Here is an 18,608-nt window from a genome sequence, read left to right on the forward strand (position 1 = left end):
CTCTCATCTAGGTGTAAGACTCTAGAGATTATGTTTCCCACTGCCACACATCCTGAGTGGGTGCCAGTTCCCTTGTGTGTGTTGTAACCCTGACATCAGGCCATGATGGGAGGTTTTTCTGACCACACAGAAAATCAGGTGTGGTCAGGAGGTAGAGGCAGAAAGATAAGAGTTCAAGGCAGTCACATCTACAAGTAAATTCAAATTCAGCCTGGCCTATATACAGATTCCTTCCTTCCTTCCTTCCTTCCTTCCTTCCTTCCTTCCTTCCTTCGTCCCTCCTTCCCTTCGTCCCTCCTTCTTTCCTTTTTTTCTAATTAGGTCTAAAACCTGATTCAAAATGGAACCAGAAAATATGGGAGCAGGTTACAATATGAGTCCTAATCCCCTATCTTAGATTGACAAGATTACAAAACGGGGGCTCACGCGTGGCGTCCCTCTTTTTACCTCCGGCTCTGACTCCTCTGATGGAGTCTGGTACCCCATATGTTTCCTCTTCTTCATGGGTTTTAGGAGTTCAGAAGCGATGGTACAGCCTGAGTTCTCTACTATGACTGATCTAAAAGAGGAATGGTCTCATTAGAGGAAAAACCAAAGCAAAACAACACAACCCCCCTCCCCCCAAAAAAACCCATACACTCTGTAACACCCACTATGTTTACATTCTCTTAAGCCTGGAGTCAGAAAGAGACCGTAAGGGCTAAAAATGGGGCAAGAAAGGCTGTAATCCCTCGTTCTTACCGCTTCTGGAATGGTGGAGGGCAGCGGTCGCCCGAAGAACCAAGGTCTGGGGAGGTGCCTTGTTGAGGCCCACAAGTCTGACACTCGCAGGAGCTCGCGTCTTCTGGGGGTTCCTGAGAGGTGGCTTCTTGAGGATTCTGGTGGACATCTGAGGGAGCCCGCTGGGTCTTAACCTTCCCATCCCTGGACAGCCACGTGCAGGCTCCGCCCACATCCCTACAGCCCACTGAACAGCATCCTTCAGCCTTCTCCACTGGGGATCCTTCCGGTTACATTCCCATCCAAGAGACTTCAGGGAGCTCAAACCTCACCCACCACCCACCCACACATTGCCCTGGGGGAGCTGGATCCTAACGGGTGCTGGGTGCCCGTACCGACTCCGGTAGGGTCACCTTCATGTCCAACCAGGCCTTCTTGTTGCCGTTCCGAGCTTGGTGGTCTCTCTACTCCCATCGTATTCAGTGGCACATAGTCGCTTATCCGAAACTGGGGATGCAGAATTCTGAGGTCTGTGACTGCTACATCACCCACCTTCAATCACCCACACACTATTTTGCTCTGCCAGTTAACCAGTCAGGTCTAGACTCCGCCCACTCCTCCCGACCACGCCCCCACCTACGGTGTCAGTCCCAGGATGACTCTAAGCCACCAGCCTCAGCATTTCCGTCTCAAGCCCCGCCTTCAGCCCACCCCACAACTGCCAATCTTCAGGAGCACCAACCAGCAGGCCACTCCCAGCTGAAGGTGTGGGAACTCCTGTCCAGTCCAGAAGCCTGACTGTACTATTGGTCCCTGGCCCCGTGCTTAGCTGTGGTAGGATGGCGGCGGTAATTGGTTCGCTGCTAGTCACTCGCTCCAGGGCGTCCACATGTACTTGTTCCCGGGGATAGGACATATCCAGGCCAGTGCTGGGCAGACCAAGGGTAGCTGCATGGGCTAGAAACAGATACACAGATAAGACAGGCCTCTTGCCACCCATGTGTATGCAGTTGAAAAGCAAATAAAGAAGGTGCATGCCTTTAATCTCTGCACCCAGGAGGCAGAGACAGGTGGATCTCTCAGTTTGAGGCCAGCCTGGTTTACAAAGCAAATTCCAGGGCTTCTAGGGCTCCACAGAGAAACCCTGTCTCAAACAAAACCAAACAAGGCCTCTGACCTTGACTTACTAGGAATAATAAAGGCAGTTGCAGGTACGTAAGGACGAAAATCTGTGCTGTCTCTGGTCAGCAGGTGCACACTGACCTCCCCTGTTGAAGACCCCTTCAGTGTTCTTCGTTTGTCCATTTCCATGAGCCCCTCCATCCAGATGAGTCTACAAATCAAACACAGCCACCAGGATGATGATGGGGGAGGAAAGGAGCTCTTTGGAGGAGAAACTGGTCACCTTCAAGTCAGTAGCTTCTTGAGAAAAGTATCAGTCTTTGAGAGAAGTAGGGCGACTTTTGTTGTTTTTCAAGACAAGGTTTCTCTGTGTAACAGCCAGAAGCAGAGTCTTTTAGGACATCAGCATCAGGTCTGACAACTGGCCTTTATTCAGGTTATTGATAGAACTCTGGCCAGGCCCTGCATCTTCCCTGTCCCATTATTTGTGAGGATGGGCATAATGGCATGTGTGAGGGTGCCATGCACACTGTGTGTACAGAAATGGCTTGTCGGAAGCGTGAGTCAGGCCAAGGTTCTGTTTTGGCTAGTGACAAAGCCCAGGCTAAGTCCAAATCACTTCTTCTTTGGTCCCCCACTTCCATTCCCTTTCTTTGAGAACTCAGGTTCTTCAGGTACCACATTCTATTCTATTTAAACAGGGTAGGTCCTTGTGGAAGGAGACGTCTTTCCCAATCTTGTTCTCTTGTGTTCCCCTGTGCACCACCCCTCCAATCCCAGTCATAGCCTCGGCTGAAGCCTCTGTTGAGCAAACACACGTACCTGAATAGCAAAAGAGTGACATGAAAAAGCCAGTCAGCACAAGGTCCAGAAGCTTATTGGCAAAGCACTTGACTAGCATGCATGAATCCTGTGTTCAAATCCAGCAGAGGGGCTAGGGGATGAAGAAAAGAAGAGGAGAGAAGAGAAGAGAAGAGAGAATGGCATTCTGTAGCATGGCTGCTACTCAGCCTCCCATTAGCAGTCATGGCTTCTAGCATAAATGGTAAGGAAGGATTTTGAGGCTGAGCCCAGGATGGAGCCTTGAGTTAGACTCTCAGCTTCTCGACATTCACTTAACGCCCATGACTCCAGAGAAGTAGTTTTCCCACTCTGAGCTTCAGTTTTATTTTCTTTCCTTTTTCTTCCTTTTATTTATTTATTTTTGTTGTTGTTTGTTTTTTGAGACTTGGTTTCTCTGTGCAACAGCCCTGGCTGTCCTGGAACTCACTCTGCAGACCAGGCTGGCCTCGAACTCATAGAGATCTGCCTGCCTCTGCCTCCTGAGTGCTGGGATTAAAGGCATGTGCCACCACTGCCTGGCAAGCCTCAGTTTTCTTTCTTAACTGTAAAATAAAATAAAGGTGGTAATGGTACCTACCTGAAGGGGCTTTGATGAATGTTGGCTGTGAAGTATTGATACCAGCAGGCCTTCGGCAAATAGCAATCCTCTCCTTTTAGAAAAAAACTCCAGGTAGTTTGACAGCTTTTAGCCAATACCATGGACACTGCCTACTTGCAAAATCAGGTTTCAATGGCTGTTGTCTTGTGCCCACCCTCCCTCTCTCTCTTGCTGTTCTGTGTTCATTTATTTCCAAGAGTCTCCTCCCTAAAACGGAATATATTACAGATGTCTATCATTAGAGGTATAAAGCTGTGGTATAAACAGGTAAGTAGATAAGGTCAGATATGTGACCTGATTAATTAAAGCATTCAAACCAAACAAGATGAGTTTTTAAAACTTGAATTTATAAAAATCCAGGATCCCTGAATTTCAATTCCAATTTATTTTGCTTTTCACAGCTGAGGTGTTTATGCTACTTAGAAATATTTACTTTTATTTTATGTGTACAGTTCCTGAGCACCATATGCATGCAGTACCTGCTGAGGCCAGAAGAGGGCTTCTGATTCTCCGGAAACTGGAGTTCCAGATGGTTGTCAGACACCATGTGGGGTGCTGGGAACTGAACCTGGGTCTTCTGCAAGAGCAACAAGTGCTCTTAACCCTGAGCCATCTCTCTCTGCCTTTATGCCACTTTTAATTATTTTAAATAGAATAAATCTTTTGTTTAAAATACTGACGATCATGAAGAGTGGCTGCTTATTCAAAGAGCTCTTTCAAAAATCAGTCCCATGCAGCAGGTGTCTCAGAGAAGTAGCTGAAGATGGCCTTTCTATGGGGCTTGCTGTCTGCTCTCAGTAAGTCTTGGAGAACCAATGAAGTGCCAGCACTGTTCTATGCTCTGGGGACACAGGTGCTACCAAGACCAAGGGCTCTCATGAGGCTTCTACTTTAAAGGATGAGGTTGGAGCTGGAGACATTTGACAGTTGTTGTACACAGATAGTATTTAAGATAAAGAGGGCGATGCAGAGAAAAGAGTGGAGCACCAAAACACTTACAGGTTGGGTGGGAGGGCAAAGGATATCCAGTGCTGTGTGAGAAGCCTGCAGCGCGATGGGAGGGGAGACAGAAGAGGCGACCTTCTGGAGACTGGCGGAGACAACTGTCAGCCATCTGCCCCAGGTTCTGAATTGGCTAGGGGAACTGTCATTCAGATGTTCTCTCAGTTGAGAGCGAGCTGTCGAAGTCCCAGCCCTTTACCTTCATTCCAGCTCAGGCTTAGGGCTTCCTGCTCCACAGGCTGGGGCCTCTGTTGAGACTATATCAGCATTTCACCGTCTCTGTTCCATCTTGCTGGCTTCCCAAGGCCACTCTCATAAACCTACACTTAAATCTGTTTCCAGAGAATCCTACTTAAAACCAGAGTAGTTCAATAAACAATTTTCGAATGTGTCCGTGCTGCTGTCTCTTGATGTCTGTCAAGCTTTCCACACACACTCCACCCAGAGTCCTTCGAGGCCTTGTATACAGCAGACACCCAATAAATACCCTGCTGGTAGGTGTTGGAGAGAGGGGAGATAGCGCTGAAGGCACACAGAAAACGTGGTGGGGGGGGTCCCAGCTCGCCCCCGCCGACGCTGCAACCTAGACGCTAGCGGGTGGAATGTGCTGTTGGAGTGTCCAAACCCGCCCCCGCCCCCCCAGACTATGCTGACAGTCGCGGGCAGGGCGGTCACTGGTCCATCCGCTCTGCAGAAGGGTTACTTTTTTTAAAAACGCCAAAATGGCGGAATTCTTTAGGTCCCCCCCCACACACCCCGCTTTATAGCCAATTTTTAAAAAATCCTATTTTTTGTTAAAAATACTGAAAATCCATGACAGCGGAAAGTTTGCCAAATGGCCTATGGAAACCTCAAACTCGCCCTTCACCCCCTCTCATTAATGGAAACTCTTGATTGCATCTCTTCGCAAGGCCGAGCGTCTGCCCTCCCCGCGGCTCTGGATGCAGATAGCAGTGTCCGTGGGCTCGCTTGCATCCCGCAGCGCCCACAAGCAGCGCCCAGCCCTGGTTCTGCAGAGCCACCTCCCCAGTCCGCGGACGGTGCGGCTGGAGCTGGGAAAGGACCTGGGGTGGGGCCCACAGGATACTAGCACTTGCCATGCCGGCCGGGACTGGGGTGTGACGTCCCCGGAGCACCCAGCCCGAGCCCAGAGACCCGTGCTTACCTGCGAGGCTAGCGGGTGCAGCCCGCGCCAAGTGACCGTGGGAACCCGGTGCGGCGCGCGCCTGCGCACACAGGGCCGGGGTGGGGGGGCGGTTCCCTGCAGAGTGCGGCGCAGAGCTCCTTAGCCGCTGGGTCTGAGCCGCAGCGGACCCAGGTTGCAGCTTTTGCTTTCAGTAGGAGTCCCTGGGGTGCAGGCTTAATTGCCTGTTCCCCATGGAACCCGCTAGCTTCTCGGGAGAATTGGGTAGAGTATTCTGGGAATCACAGAGCCGAGAGCAGCAGCCAGCTTGATGGACCTCCAGCTGAGTGGTCTACACCAGGCAAGGTGCACCCTTGCATACACCTGAGTCCCACATTTGGAGAAGGGGACTTCAGCAGTTTCTGGAAACTCTCCTAGTATGGGTGAAGAGCTCGCACAGCCAGAGCAAGGAAACCTGGCACCACATGGGGTCTGGCCATGGGCTTGCCTGGCATGAAGGACCCCAGCAGTTTCAGCCTTTGGGTGACCCACTGCCGCTGGCTGCTAATGTGACCTGGACACAGCACTGTACTTCCTGCGCTTCCATTCAACTTTGGGAGACTGTCATGCCATGTTCTAGGGTTCGACATTGTTTCCTGTTGTGTTGATCTGAGCAAGTCACTGGCTCCTCTTGTGCCTTCCCTTCCTTAACTCATCTGTCTCTACCAGACCTCTACTTTGATTGGTTGTTACCACGGCTGTTACATCAGAGACTTGAGTGATTCAGGAGTTAAGGAGACTCTGTGCTCTAGAATGAACCAGTTCCTAGTAGAGTGAGTACTAATTAATGTCTTCTGATTGTCGCTTCAGTGCCCCATTTCCCTTACACACTGGATTTTAATTTTACCCCCTTATTTCACAGAAAAGGAAACAGGTCTATTTGGCTCTCCGGTGGTAGCCATCAACCAAATCTTTAGATTCCTAGTCCTAGGAAATGAAAAAGTCACTTAAATGGTAAATTCTCCCAATTGCTGTGATGAACAGTTTAAATTTATGCCGATTTTAGGTATTGTTCAGATGTGTTCTCTCTGGCCTCAACAGTTTTAATCATATTTTGTGTTCTCAGGGACAAGACTCGTCAGAAAAGAGACAGATTGCCAGAATCATAGAAGCCTCTTTATAAACACCAGCACACAACCACTCCTTTCTCTTTCATCTCTATTCAGACTCTGCTTATTTAAGATTCCAAGATGGTTAAGTCTTAAAGTGGTAAACCTATTAGAACACATGGTTTCTCAATTACAAAGCCATCTTTTAGTGATTCAAACAGATGCATGAAATCTGAGCAGGTGGGATCCACAAACAGCTCATCTAGACTTCAGTTGCTGTTTTCTGCCCATTTACATACTCATGGGTCTTACTATCTGTTGTTTATTCCAACACCTGCCCTTCCAAACTGATGTGATGTGGGCAGCTCTGTCCCTATGCTGTTTACCCTGCTGGCCCCAGCTTCTTTTAGGAGAGTGAGCATGTTCAATGCTTCCTTCACATTCCACCCCTTCCCCAGAGTGGGTCCAGACGGTGTTGGCATAAAGAAGCATGGAGGAGACTGTTGTTTGCATTAGCAGTTGAAGTCACTGTTGGAGTAGTCCAAGGATCTCAGAATAGCAGGGTTTTGCCCTTCACATGTGAAGCATTTCTGCTTCCATAGACATGTCAGACTGTGCAAATCAGGAACCCTTCTGACAGACACCTAAAAAGGCTACATAAAATTAGCACAAGGGAGATTGGAGAGGTGGCTCAGTGGTTTAGAGCATTGTTGCTCTTGCAGAGAACCCAGGTTTGATACGTGGCTCATAACCATTTACAACTCCAGTTTCAGAGGATCTGATGCTGACATGGGTAGGCAACAAGAATGCAAATTGCAAGCAGCAACTAAACAGAAGGGTGGGAGGTAATCACTGAACTTAAGAGGGAAATGGTCAGGAGCAGCATACAGGGACACAGCAACTCTGCCCTGGCATCTCTCTTGTGGAGGTAGTTTTGGGGTGGGGTAAGGCCCAAGAGTCTTGGGTTTTTTTTTTTAATCACTCACAGTGACAGCAGATGGGACAGTAAGCCCTTGTGGTAGTGTGGACTTGGAGCTGAAATTCCGTCTAAAGACCACTCACTCTAAATAGGGGCTCCTTTGAAATTGTTCCTTGCTGTCCTTGTCAGAGGAAACAGTATTTACCTACTGACTTCATTTTTTCCCTCTGGCTTGTTCTAAGTCATTTCTCCTCAGCTCATCTTGACTTCCAGAAACAGCCCAGCAGGCTGACCACCTTGTCAGAACTTACCTGCCCACTCAATGATTTCCCAGGTGACAGCAATAACTTCACCAAACTAGCCCTGTATGACAGAGGCTGCTTGAATGTGTATTTCTTGCCTTGAGTTCTGTCCTTTTTTTGTTAGTTTCTTGAAGGGTCCTAGGACAATGGTCCCATTCCTTCAAGGATGGTCATACTAAATTCTTTACTGGGGACAGAACCTAAGAACCCATGAATGCTAGACCAAACAACCAAAAAAACCTATATCCCCAAACCGTGACCCGACATCTTTTAGAAAAAAAAAAAAGTCATATTGAGATAGTTTCACTAATGTAGCCCTGTGTCAGCTTCCCAAATAGCTGACATTGTAGGTATGAGTAACAGGCCCAATTTAGCCACTATTAGGACCCTTAAGGTGGCCAAATTTGGTCCTTGGGGAACAAGAACCAACCTCTGGTAACTACTTCACAGGCCATTTGGGGTGGGGCTCAGAAGTGTTTTTGTTTGGATGCTCAGTGCTTAGTAAGACATCAGAGGATCCAAGCCCCCACCTCCCAAGCTCACACCGAATGCACAGAGGTTAAGTTCATCTTACCCTTTAACAAGTATTGTGTGTATACGATGTGTACTGATAGATGTGTGCTCATGAACACAGAGTACAACTTTTGGGGGTCAGTTCTTTTCTTTCACCATGGATTCCAAGGATCAACTCTTGATGGCAAGTTTGTATGGCAAAGCTTTTCCCTGGTGAGTTATCTTCCTGGTCTACCCTCTTGGCAGTCATACTGAAGCCAGAAAGGCAAGCAATTCACTTGTACACTTAAATGTACTATTATTCCAAAGAGACAAAACATGAGTCATGGGAACAACCTGCCCATTTACCCATCAGTAGACCTATTAAGTAGCGAGAACCATATCCACACTGACTTGAGATACCTGTACAATTTGAAGAGTATCAGGGAACAAAGGCACATTCATGTAGTCCTAGTGACTGAGGCAAGGGTTTCTTGAGCCCAGTCGCAGGCTTGCCTGGGCAACATAACAAGGTACCATACTGTTAACAGGTTATCCTCAGACTTTTTCCATGTAAGGGTGTTCTGCCTGCATGTTATATCTGTTTCTTGTGTGTGCCTGGATCCCCTGAGATGGATGTTGCCATGTAGTGCTAAGACTTTAACTGGGGTCCTCCGGAAAGGCAGCCAGTGCTTTTAACAACCGAGTCGTCTTTCTAGCCCTTAGATTGCTTTCTTTGTGCCAGAAGGGCATTCCCTATCCTGCTGAGATTTGGAAATTTTGCTTTCACCTGATTTCTTGGAAAGTCAGCCAAATAGTTTAATTTGGGTTGGTAACAGAACTTTTAACAGGAGTAACTCCTCTACTTTGGTCTATTGTGATGTTCACACATTCTGTGTTTTGTGTGTGCATGCACTTGCTTACATGTCTAGAAGACGACTTGCAGTTCTTTGACCATGGGCGTCCAAAGGGCTGAACTCAGGTTGTGTCAGGCTTGATGAAAGATGCTTTTAACTTTTGAGCCATCGCTTGTACCCCCATTTTGGTCTATTCTTTCAGGGTCTACTGATAGAGCTCAATCCACGATGGCCTCCTGTAAGCTTTCACATAGGAAGGGAAGCTCACAATTTTGTATAGAGCCCACCCTCAGATTGCAGATGCTGCATTACCTCTTTTGAACCCACAGGCTGTAGAAGCCTGAGTCTATGCAGCCTTTCTTAGTGCAGGACCAGGAAAGAACAGAGGACCAAAGAAACAAAGTGATGGGACAGCTGTGACTCAGTATGAAGCTCTTTATAGGTTTAGGTTCTTTCAAATTGTATTGCAAGGTTCCAGACACAGAGCTGAGCAGACTCAAGCAAAGGACAAGGTGACAGTAGAGCTTGTCCATCTAGCAATGGAATCTCAAGCCCCAATGCTAAAAGCCCCCCCCCCATCCCACACCGCTTGCTTGTTACTTGGCATGAGAGCATAAGCACTCTGAGAGCTCATTTGCCTTTCCAATGGCAAGTGGCAAGCACCTGGCACAAAATAGGTGTTCAAGAAAAATAATTTTTGATTTTCATCTTGCCCAGGATAGATCACAGTGACACCAGTAAGATACACCACTGAAGGTGAAGAATCAATCGACTTTCTTTTTTCCTCCCCATGTCTACCCTGTTTTGCACATGGACTAGCATTAAGTATGGACATGTGACCTGCACCTAGCTGGCTAATCCAAATGAAGGGATAGTCCAATTACATAAAGGCCTAGTTTAGGAACCGGTTAGCTGATGCATCTCCAACTCCCTGAGCTGGGAATTGCACCCACTTAAGCCTTAGGCAAGGTTCTAATACTCAGTTATACTGAGCCTTTAAAGAGTTATAGTAGTCATCAAATGGTAACTTAGGATAGAGGAAGAAATCATGTACTATTGAGGGAATCATCCAGTTCCTTATCAGAATACCACTGAGACCAGGAGATGGTACAGTGGCTAAAGGCACTTGCTACCAATTCTTGAGTTCAATTCCCAAGACCCACACAGCATGAGAGGACTCCTGAAAGCTCTCTGACACCCACATACATAATAATGTAAAAAGACCATTATGAGTTTGGAATATAGCTGTGGTAGAACACCTACCTGGGATGCATCAAGTTCCAGCAACTTTGCTTCCTGACACTTAGAATGCAACAAAACACTGGGTTGAAATATGGTCAACACAGACCCAAGAGATTGTTATTACATAGCAGTTTCCTGACAATCTAGGTGTGGCTCCATTTTCTCAAGCTTTTTGCAGGCAGGCACTGAATCTAGGGCCTTGTATGTACTTTGTCAACACTACAGCTGTTAACACTCCTGGCCTGTGACTCAACTATACTGAAATTGTAGGCAGATGCCACCACTCAGCTCCTTGGCAGGCTCTGGGTGGCAGAGCCAATGAAACTTTATGAGGAAGTGACTGGAGCATGTGGAAATGGTCTGTGATGGAGTGTAGGGTATCTAACCCACAGCTTCACACATCCTATTACAGTGCTAACAAGTACACCCCAGGTCCATAACATTGTATTAAGGTAATCATTTTGTTAGAGGAACTTGGAGCTGAGTGTAGTAACTACCATGAACTACAAACAATAAAGATAAACTTGCCTTTTGTGCTTCTAGAATTAGACACAATTTACTTTGCTCTGATGGACAGAGCAGATTTGGCTTCACAGGCAGAGGAGAGTTGAAGGAACCAAACAAGATGGGGTCCTTCAAGTGTTCCTTTTCTCATTGAAGGTCAAAGTGGAAGGGCTTCCTTTTCAGGCCAGATAGGACTGGCATCAATGAGGCTCTACCTATTGCCTTTCTCATTTCTTGGGAGGCCAGATAAACAACTTATGATTGGAATCATATTAGGTGGATTTTGCTGCATTAACCTTTGTTTACTTTTTTTGGGATTGAAATTCCTTTCTGGTCAAACTAGTGTCAATCATTTTATTAAATGCTGCAATAGAAGCATGTGAATTACTGTTAAGAGTCAGGTCTACCTATAAAGGCTATTTATTTAGGATCTGTAAGACAATTGTATTAACCTACTCTTTAGCAAACTGGCACATTTGTTGTGGTTAGGATTTTACAAATACATTTCTTATTCAAGATATTGTCACTGAAAATACGTAAGCTTGAAGTAGCTTTGTGAATTAAATGTCACAATTCATATTACATGAACTAAAACTTTCAATTTTACTCGTCATTTAAGGCAGAACTATCACCATAAATTGTGTAAAGTTACACATTACTCATGGTAGGATCAGACTGTTAAAAACAAAAGACAAATGGGTGTGGTGGCTCATGCCTATTAATGCCAGCACTCAAGAATTTGAGATGGTAGGATACTGAGTTGGAGGCTAGCCCTAAATGCTTAGTGCAAGAAAAAAAAGTACATGCCACTAATACTGTCTGAAAATAAGTCCAAAGACATCCTTATAGTTTGAGACCAGCCTAAGATATAAAAAGATACTCTAAATATAGTACCTACCTTAGTAACTGATTTTTTTTTTTTTTCAGACAAGCTATCTTGCTACTTATCACCGGCTGGCCTCAAATTCAAAGCAAACTTCCTGCCTTAGCACCTCCCATGCTAAGATTAAGAGAGTATACCACACTACAATCAGACCCTATTAGTTTGTAGTATATGTGAGGGAGAGCTACATGCACAGTGAGTACTGAATTCAGGGCACTGCACAAACAAACTATACTGGAAGCCCTGATTATTCTTAGAAAAACAAGATGAAACTCCACACTAGGTTCCAATATTCTTGTTTCTGCAATCAGACCAACCATGAGTGAAGACTTTGAGAACAGTATTTTTTTTTTTTCAAGATGGTTTCTCTGTGGCTTTGGAAGCTGTCCTGGGACTAGCTCTTGTAAACTAGGCTGGTCTCGAACTCACAGAAATCCACCTGCCTCTACCTCTTGAGTGCTGGGATTAAAGGCGTGCGCCGCCGCCGCCACCACCACCCGTCGAGAACAAAATTAAGCAATAGGAATGCAACGGTATTGAAAGCTTAACTTGCAATGCCTAGAGTGCCCAGGATTAATGTTAATGATTGTAAGGTATTTAAAACTAACTTGAGAAGCTGTGTTGAAAACTATCGATCACAAGGTAAAAAATGGACAAAAGTAAATACACAAAAATAAAGTTGTTAGTAACACAAGGCAAACCATCTATTATTGCCAGTCCCCAAACCCTGCTTTCTAGAACTAAAACAAGAGCACACATCAATGGCTAGCCAACGGTAACCACAATTCAAAAAACTACCGGCTATATACTTGGTGCCAAGGGACAACACAATAAACTCAGAACAAGTCTTTCCCTTGGTAAGCATTTTATTGAGATAAAGCATAAAATAGGTTAACAAAGTAGAAAAAAAATATCCAAGATGAAAGCAATGTTAACACAGGAGGAGTGGGAACATAAAGGCTGAAGTAGGCAGGACTCAAACTGGCCATAAAGGCACTGTGGCATATCAAGACACGCTTTCATGTCCAACAGGACTCAAGATGTTCCCCACTTCTCTTGTGCTCTTTTATCAGTTGGTGCTGTTGATACTCCACCCAGGGTATCAACCAGTGTGTGCAAGATGGGATTCCTAAGATTCTGCGCATTAGTTGGCAGGGAACTGAATTCACTAGTCAGTAAAGAACTAAACATTTAAGTCAGTCAATTCTGCTAAGGCCAACGCTTTAAATGCAGTGGTCTGTTTAGTGCATTTAGTAACTAGGGTCTACAGGTATGAACCAGGCCTAGATTTTTAATAAAATGGCCTTTTTTTTTTGCCCCCACTAGAAAAACTATATGGGTGTTGGCATTTACCTATACATTATATATATACTTATTGGGGCGGCTAAAACGGTCAAATGCCTCCGTCATGTACTACATTAACAAAGGCAAACCCAGCAGAAGATGCGTGCAGTAAGAAAGTCAAATTTCACCGATAGCCTTTCCTCTTTAAAAGGCTGTGGCTCAGAAAGCTTTTTTATAGATTTTTTTTTCCCTGAAAACAAAGAACTTTGGTCAAACCCAATTCTTAAAGAGCCAACACTTCTGTCTTTGAACAGGCAAAACAGTAAACTCCAACCAGAAACAATTTTCTTTTAACTTTTGAAATTTACACTGGAAAAATAAACCTATTTCTTATAAACATCTAAACAAAGCATCAAAGAAAAAAATGACTAAAGCAGCAGCTTTGACACTATATCCTGAAGTTAGTCTTTAAGATTTTGTAACAGAAATAAATTTCTTGAAAACATTCTCTTTTCCCTGTTCCCAAGTATTTCCAGCTACTGACACCTATCTAGGCCCTTGAATATCCATTTTTCCACTCAGCCTCATTTTATTGCATGTCTTCTGATTATTTAATCCCACACACCAACCCTACAACACTATGTTCAACTATAATCCAACCCTTGCTAGGTTATGTAGCAACAGCTGAGGAAGGTATTAAACCTGAGCCAATTCAACTACACCTTGACTAAACACTGAGGTTAAGTATTTAGGATGAAATGACTTTAACATGTCTGAACAATGGAAAGGTTGTAAGGTAATTCACTTATTGATTGCAGTCTCAACGAACTGGGCTTTTGGATGCATGGAAACTGCGAATCCAGTTATTCCTACAAGTTTGCACTATTTTAACTTTGTTTCCACAGTATTTATAATGCTTTAAAGCACAAAGCAGTTTAAGTTTAGCCATGTCACTGTTTTTCCAAACCAACCACAATGCCCCACTAACACAATGGGGACTGATTGCTGGGAAGAATTTTAATCAGCAAGTATCTTACCAAATAGTCAGCTAAGCACCTGTTAAATATAATCACCTTTCAAGCAGAAAATGCAGCATGTGCTTTTCCACTTTGAATAAGATAACTAAATTTCTAATCAAAGAAAGGTTACTTCTGTTTTTCAAACATTAACGACCACCAAACCATACACTAACACTAATCACGCTGACCACTTCCAGAACACAGGAAAACAAGATCCCAAGTACTAGGACCTACTTCTTGAAGAGTTCAAATTGTAATCCTTTAGGTTCATTTATTTAAAAAACTATTAGGCAAAATCTTGTGACGCTAACTACAAAGTCCCTTTTACTTTTAACTCAACTTGTTAAAGGGGCAGATAAAAGACTTTGGTAGATTTGATTAACAGCACAAAATAAAGTTATCCAAACTGATTAATTTATTGCTGCTGGTCTGAGGCTTGCCTTGTTTTACACTTCAGTGGAATTTACACTGTCTCCATAAATGGCAGGTATCAACACTTACGGGGCCCTAGTAGTGACCTATTCAATAAGGCAATCATCTTGGTAGCAAACTTTTATTTAAATCTTACATAACTCGAGCTTTATAAAAAGCTAACATAATTGAAAATTTGGGTTCTCCCTCTAAAGCCTGCAGTATCCAAAGCTTTGAAACAGTTAATTTAAAAATAAGCAAACAAAACAGAACCCTGCAGCAGATTCTGCTGCAATATTAAAAAAAAAAAATCTAAATGAGCTTAATCTTTACAAAAGTTATTTTAGGCTCAAAGGCTACAAAATCAAAATTATCTTAATTCTACAAAGAAGGGAGAGGGGTTCATACCACCATTTTAGAACCTCATCTTTTTCTCATTAAATTTGGCCACAAATTAAACTCCTGTGTTCCCTTTCCAGGAAATCCTCTTGAAGAAGAGGCCAAGTACAAACTTGGAAGAGTAACTGCCTAAGCAAGTAGGACAGTGTCCCATTATAGTGTGCAAAGAACGCAGAGTTCAGGGTTAATCTCTGGAACTTGATCTGGACCTTGAACGAGATCTAGAACGGGACCTGGAAGCTCTTTTTGGCGGAGGGGACACAGAACGAGCCTTTGAAGGTGGAGCAGGCAGGGGTGAATGGGATCGAGACTGGCTCCGGGATCTGGATTTGGACTTTATATCTCCTTTTCCATTTTCTTTGGGGGACCGAGAACGTGACCTACTTCGGGACTTCCCATACTCATCCTTAGATCTGCTTCTTGAGTGTGAATGGGAACCCCGATCAGACTTGGGCTTAGATTTGCTCTTTGATCTGGATTTCCTGCCTTTTGAGCGGGATCGGGATCGACCTTTGCTCCGCGACCTAGATCTGTGTAAGAAAAGCCAGATTTCTTTCAGTATCTTGTCAGAAATCACATGTACTCCATCAACAGGTAAAATTAAGAAAGACCCACTACCACATTATTTACCGGGAGCGACTTTTTGAGATACTTCGAGATCTACTGCGGCTGCTCCTGCGACTCCTACTCCGTGACCTTCTTCTAGACCGTGATCTACACACAAGAGACAGTGACGTTTGAATCTCTAGAAAGAATGGGTTTGTACTACTCAGCTTTGGCTGAAGTATCTGCTTACTACAACCAAGAAACTCCGTAAGTTCAATTAAGCAACAACTGAAAACTACAAGCCATCCCAGTCCCTCATGTTACCTGGATCTACTTCCAGAGTAAGAGCGCCTATGGCTTGTTCGTGGTTTATCTTCAATAAGCCTAATATTTCTGCCATTTATTTCTGTGCCATCTAGTTTATCCAAAGCACGCTTCATGTCAGAGTAGGATCTAAATTCAATTACACCCTCATTTGTTCGTTCTTTATGAGCATCTGCATAAGTCACTTCTCCTGCTTGCCGCATGAAATCCTAAAATAATAAGACTGGTCAGTCCCAGAAATCTAGAGCATGTCTGTGCAGCACCAACTCTTAAGGAAATGACCACCCACTGTCATTTAAGGCCCAGGCACATACCTTTAAGTCTTGCCAACTGCACCGACTAGACAGATTTTCTACAATAAGCCTGTATTCTGTACGAACAGGTGGTCCATATTTGTCTCTGCCAGAAGTTCTCCGACTGCTGTATCCACCTCCACCACCTTTATCACACGGAGGGAATAATTAGATGCATTGCAATGACAGGGATGCATGTTTTTGAAAGTTAGTACAAACATAGCAACGTTTATTACTGGAGTAGGACTTTGCTATTATACTGCTAAACCCTCGATACATTTGTGATTTGCCACAAATTAAATTAAGGGCAAGTCAAATAGACTAAATCCAACTAACCCTCTCCTACAATCTGTTAGAGAGTGACTGCTCCTTTAGTCAATTTACCTCGCTAAGTTTTATTTTACAGAACATTGTAAAATATAAAACTTAACTGATTACATGCATTTCTACATTTTACAAAAATGTTTACTAGTTACACTAAGTACTTACATCACAGTGTGAGGTTTTTGGTGGTGGTTTGGCCACAAAACACGCAAGGTAACAGTCACCTAGTTCAGATTAACCAGTTTTGTCTAACCCTTGGAATCCTCACCATCACCCTGCGTCTAATGGCAAAAGGCTGCTGTCGTCATGGCTTCCGGTAAGGTCAGCCAAAGGGTCATAGGGCAAGGGTCACACAATGTATGGAAAAGCCAAGGCCAATCAGGAAAGGCAGTCATCTTAGCCTCAGTGGACACAGCCTCAGCCCCATTGGTCACTTTTAAATTGAAACATCAAGGACTTGTTAAAAAGTTTGAATTCAACATGCAACAATTTCAACATTAAACATTTCACATAACCAAAATCCCCCCAACCCCCTCCCAGTAACATGCCCCAAACCAGTTCAAATATAGCATAAAGCTAATTTAGATTTACGTTGTGGTAGTCTACCACATTTAGTTAGTTTTAAATGGCATTCTCTTTGGCCCTCGCCAAGTCTCCCCTCACCTAAGGCTTAAGCTCCAAGCTCCTCCCCTTTCCCCGCCCCCTGCCCCACCTCCACCCCAGCTTTCCTAGAAACTTCCTCGACGCTAGCTAAAGCACTGACAGAAAAAGCAAGGGGGAAATGGTACAAATACAGGCAACCCCCGCTTTCAACGTGGGCAGAGCCCAACACCAGTGCCAACGAGGGCCAACTGAAGCCACCCCTTCCAAACTCAGCCAACCAACCAGCCAGCCACCCGACCAACCCAATCCCCGCGCTCCGGTGTCCTATGGCTCCCCGAGCATGCGTGGAGGCAGAGGGGGCCCGGGAACACCCAGGGCCAACGACCCCCGGCCTCCGCGCCTGCCCGGGTCAGGGAGGTCCCGCCCTGCGCCCCCCTCCCCCGTGACCGCCCCCGCCCGGTACCCAGGACGCGGAGCGCGCGGGGGGGGAAGAACTCACTGCGGCTTCCGTAGCTGTAGCCATCGCGGTCGCGGCGCGGGCCCCGGGCGTGCTCTACGATCACGCGCTCGCCACACAGCTCCTTGCTGTTTAGCTCGTAAACGGCGTCGTCGGCGTCGCGGGAGTCCTCGAACTCCACGAAACCGTACCTGAGGAGGGGCGGAGCGCGGGCCGCGCACCGGCGGGCGTGTCGTTAGCCGGCGCTGCGCGCTCCCGCCACCTCCCCGCGCGCGCTCGGCGCCGCCGCCGCCATCTTGGAGGCCCTGCCACGCGGCGCCGCGGCCTCGGTCGACTCGGTCCTTGGGGGCTCCCTCCGCCACGGGGCGCGGACCCCCAGACCCGACTCACCCATTTTTGAGGTCGATCTCGAGGAGGCGGCCGTAGCCGCTGAAAAAGCGCTGGATGTCCTTCTCGCGGACGTTGTAGCTCAGGCGTCCTATGTAGACGCGCGGCATGGCCGTGGCGGGTGGGGTCCCGGAGGCTAGCTGAGGTGCGGCGGGCCGCGGGGCACGGCTGCGGTGCGGGTGCGGGGACGGCGAAGGCCCGAACACGCGCCTCACACCGCAGCTGCGGCCGAGTCAGCCACACAATGGTGCGCGCGCGCGCCGGCCTACGCTATAAGCGTCCGGGGCGGGGCGGGGCGGGGCGCGGCGCGTGACGTCGGCGCGCAGCACGTCCTCTCCCGCGCCGCGGCGGGCGGGCGGGCTCCCGGGCGACGGGCTTCTTGGGGGACCGCGGTCTCGCGGCCGCGATGTTCCCCGGCGCTCGGCACCCATCTCCGTACCCAGTCCAGCCGGGAGCGGGCCCTTTGACGGGTGCCTTGTCGTCAACCGCTCTCGTGCCCAAGCACGCGGAGAACGGTCCCTAGTTCTCACTGGTTCTCAGGGCTGTCCGTCAAGGCCGTTCCGGTCCCTGATTGGTGTACTGGGAAAAGAGGTTGCGCTCTCCCTTTAGCGGTTGGCTCGCGCTGGTTTCGGTGGGAACGTGCTCTCGGACTCAGTTTTCTCTGCCGCCCCATCTCTGGCCGGGAGGTCGTAGTGACCCGCCGCGGGGAAGGTGCGGTGGCGAGTCTTGAGTCTCGGTGACACCCTTCACCCCGCTCCGAATGCTGACAGCTCTGAATCCCGCGCTCACCGCGGCTGCTCACAAAGGGAGCGTGGCAAGACCCCACGCACCACCAGGCGGGTGAC

The 18,608-nt window shown here is 46.7% G+C and overlaps 2 protein-coding genes across 4 annotated transcripts in view; both read right to left on the minus strand.

Moving 5' to 3' along the window:
* Positions 1-2,767, minus strand: part of L3mbtl1 (L3MBTL histone methyl-lysine binding protein 1) — a 29,104-nt gene extending 26,337 nt beyond the window's left edge. For 2 of the 3 annotated variants that reach the window (XM_035446787.1, XM_035446788.1), the window contains exons 1-5: positions 1,908-2,767; positions 1,463-1,677; positions 1,116-1,227; positions 742-943; positions 448-559 (exon numbers count right to left, since the gene is read on the minus strand). In XM_035446787.1, coding sequence (XP_035302678.1) covers positions 448-559; positions 742-943; positions 1,116-1,227; positions 1,463-1,677; positions 1,908-2,043 — 777 coding nt within the window. In that variant the 5' untranslated portion in view covers positions 2,044-2,767. The remainder of the gene's footprint in view (positions 1-447; positions 560-741; positions 944-1,115; positions 1,228-1,462; positions 1,678-1,907) is intronic. The other variant, XM_035446786.1, reaches the window with a different exon arrangement.
* A 9,797-nt stretch (positions 2,768-12,564) lies between these two features.
* Positions 12,565-18,017, minus strand: Srsf6 (serine and arginine rich splicing factor 6). Its single transcript, XM_027423515.2, has 6 exons — positions 17,767-18,017; positions 17,419-17,567; positions 16,014-16,138; positions 15,700-15,908; positions 15,460-15,543; positions 12,565-15,359 (listed from the first exon to the last, which is right to left on the minus strand). Exons 1-6 carry the CDS (start codon positions 17,871-17,873, stop codon positions 15,014-15,016), a joined length of 1,020 nt encoding a protein of 339 aa, XP_027279316.1. The 5' UTR covers positions 17,874-18,017; the 3' UTR covers positions 12,565-15,013.
* Between the last annotated feature and the right edge of the window lie 591 nt (positions 18,018-18,608).

The sequence above is a fragment of the Cricetulus griseus genome, chromosome 6 (assembly GCF_003668045.3).
Source record: "Cricetulus griseus strain 17A/GY chromosome 6, alternate assembly CriGri-PICRH-1.0, whole genome shotgun sequence".
Taxonomy (NCBI): domain Eukaryota; kingdom Metazoa; phylum Chordata; class Mammalia; order Rodentia; family Cricetidae; genus Cricetulus; species Cricetulus griseus.

Excerpts from the sequence above, each read along its gene's own strand:
- Srsf6 (XM_027423515.2), bottom strand. The coding sequence starts at position 17,873 with ATGCCGCGCGTCTACATAGGACGCCTGAGCTACAACGTCCGCGAGAAG. Across the intron at positions 15,909-16,013 it reads GCAGTTGGCAAGACTTAAAG|GATTTCATGCGGCAAGCAGG; the intron begins GTATGTGCCTGG and ends TTATTATTTTAG. Across the intron at positions 15,360-15,459 it reads ATCTCAAAAAGTCGCTCCCG|ATCTAGGTCGCGGAGCAAAG; the intron begins GTAAATAATGTG and ends TTTCTTACACAG.